Source organism: Drosophila albomicans, chromosome 2R (assembly GCF_009650485.2).
Source record: "Drosophila albomicans strain 15112-1751.03 chromosome 2R, ASM965048v2, whole genome shotgun sequence".
NCBI lineage: Eukaryota > Metazoa > Arthropoda > Insecta > Diptera > Drosophilidae > Drosophila > Drosophila albomicans.
The window spans coordinates 19,875,704-19,876,572 of record NC_047631.2 but is presented as its reverse complement, the minus strand read 5'-3'; the positions used below and the strand labels follow the sequence as shown (position 1 = coordinate 19,876,572).

At 33.4% G+C, this 869-nt stretch overlaps 1 protein-coding gene across 1 annotated transcript; it reads left to right on the top strand.

Moving 5' to 3' along the window:
* Window positions 1-206: 206 nt before the first annotated feature.
* LOC117574873 (protein Diedel) lies at window positions 207-651 on the top strand. The gene has a single exon (XM_034258901.2). The coding sequence runs from the start codon at window positions 222-224 to the stop codon at window positions 567-569; it is 348 nt and encodes a 115-aa protein (XP_034114792.1). The 5' UTR covers window positions 207-221; the 3' UTR covers window positions 570-651.
* Window positions 652-869: the final 218 nt, after the last annotated feature.

Genomic DNA, 869 nt, shown 5'->3' with positions numbered 1-869 from the left:
AAAAACAATAAACAACATCAAAAGAAAAAACAAATAATTCGCAACAAGATACTAATTAAAATCTTCAACTCCAAAAACTAAAATCTTTAACAATTTATTATGCGAGTTGCTTTCAAATTGTTGTCAACATAAAAGTCTCTGAAATTTTTTGTCATTTTGAAGTAATATTTAAAATTGCTGTATACTATATTTTTTATTTTTGGATTCTTTATCAGCAAATAATGAAGACTGAAGCAACTTCTCTACTTAGCTTTCTAATGGCATTCATACTTTTTACCATGCTTTTTCACAACAGTGAAAGTGTTTGCTGCCCATCGAAGACCATCGCATTTCGTTTAAACGATGAGAATGATGTTTGCAGTTCCTATGAGGCCAAGTCAAAGGGTAAAAGAGTCTGCAAAGTGGATGTTTGTGATGATGGCACCTTCGTCAAAGGCCGTTATTGTGGCCGTGGATCGTGCAACATATTTGGTTGCAACTGCTCAGGCGGTTGTCGCAAAGGAGATGCTGCAAAAACGTTCGTCGACTTCTACGGTGATCTTCACATTAGCGATGTTCATTTTATATAGATAACATTATCAGTTAAATAGCTAGCAATTAATCGCAGAAAATCATTTTCATGTATCACAAATTGGTGTCAAATATCGAATTAAAAGAAATTATGAAGAAATGTTTTTCCTATCGAAAAATTCATGTCAAACATAAACGAAAGGGGTTTTGTCAATTGATAAGTTTATGAAACTCTTTAAATACTCGTGCTTCCACCTTTATTACAATTAGTCTTTGTTTATTAACTGCAAGATAAAGTTACTTGTGATTGTTGCCACTGTATTGGCTTTGCTGCTTTGCATCGACAGCAACAGCAGATT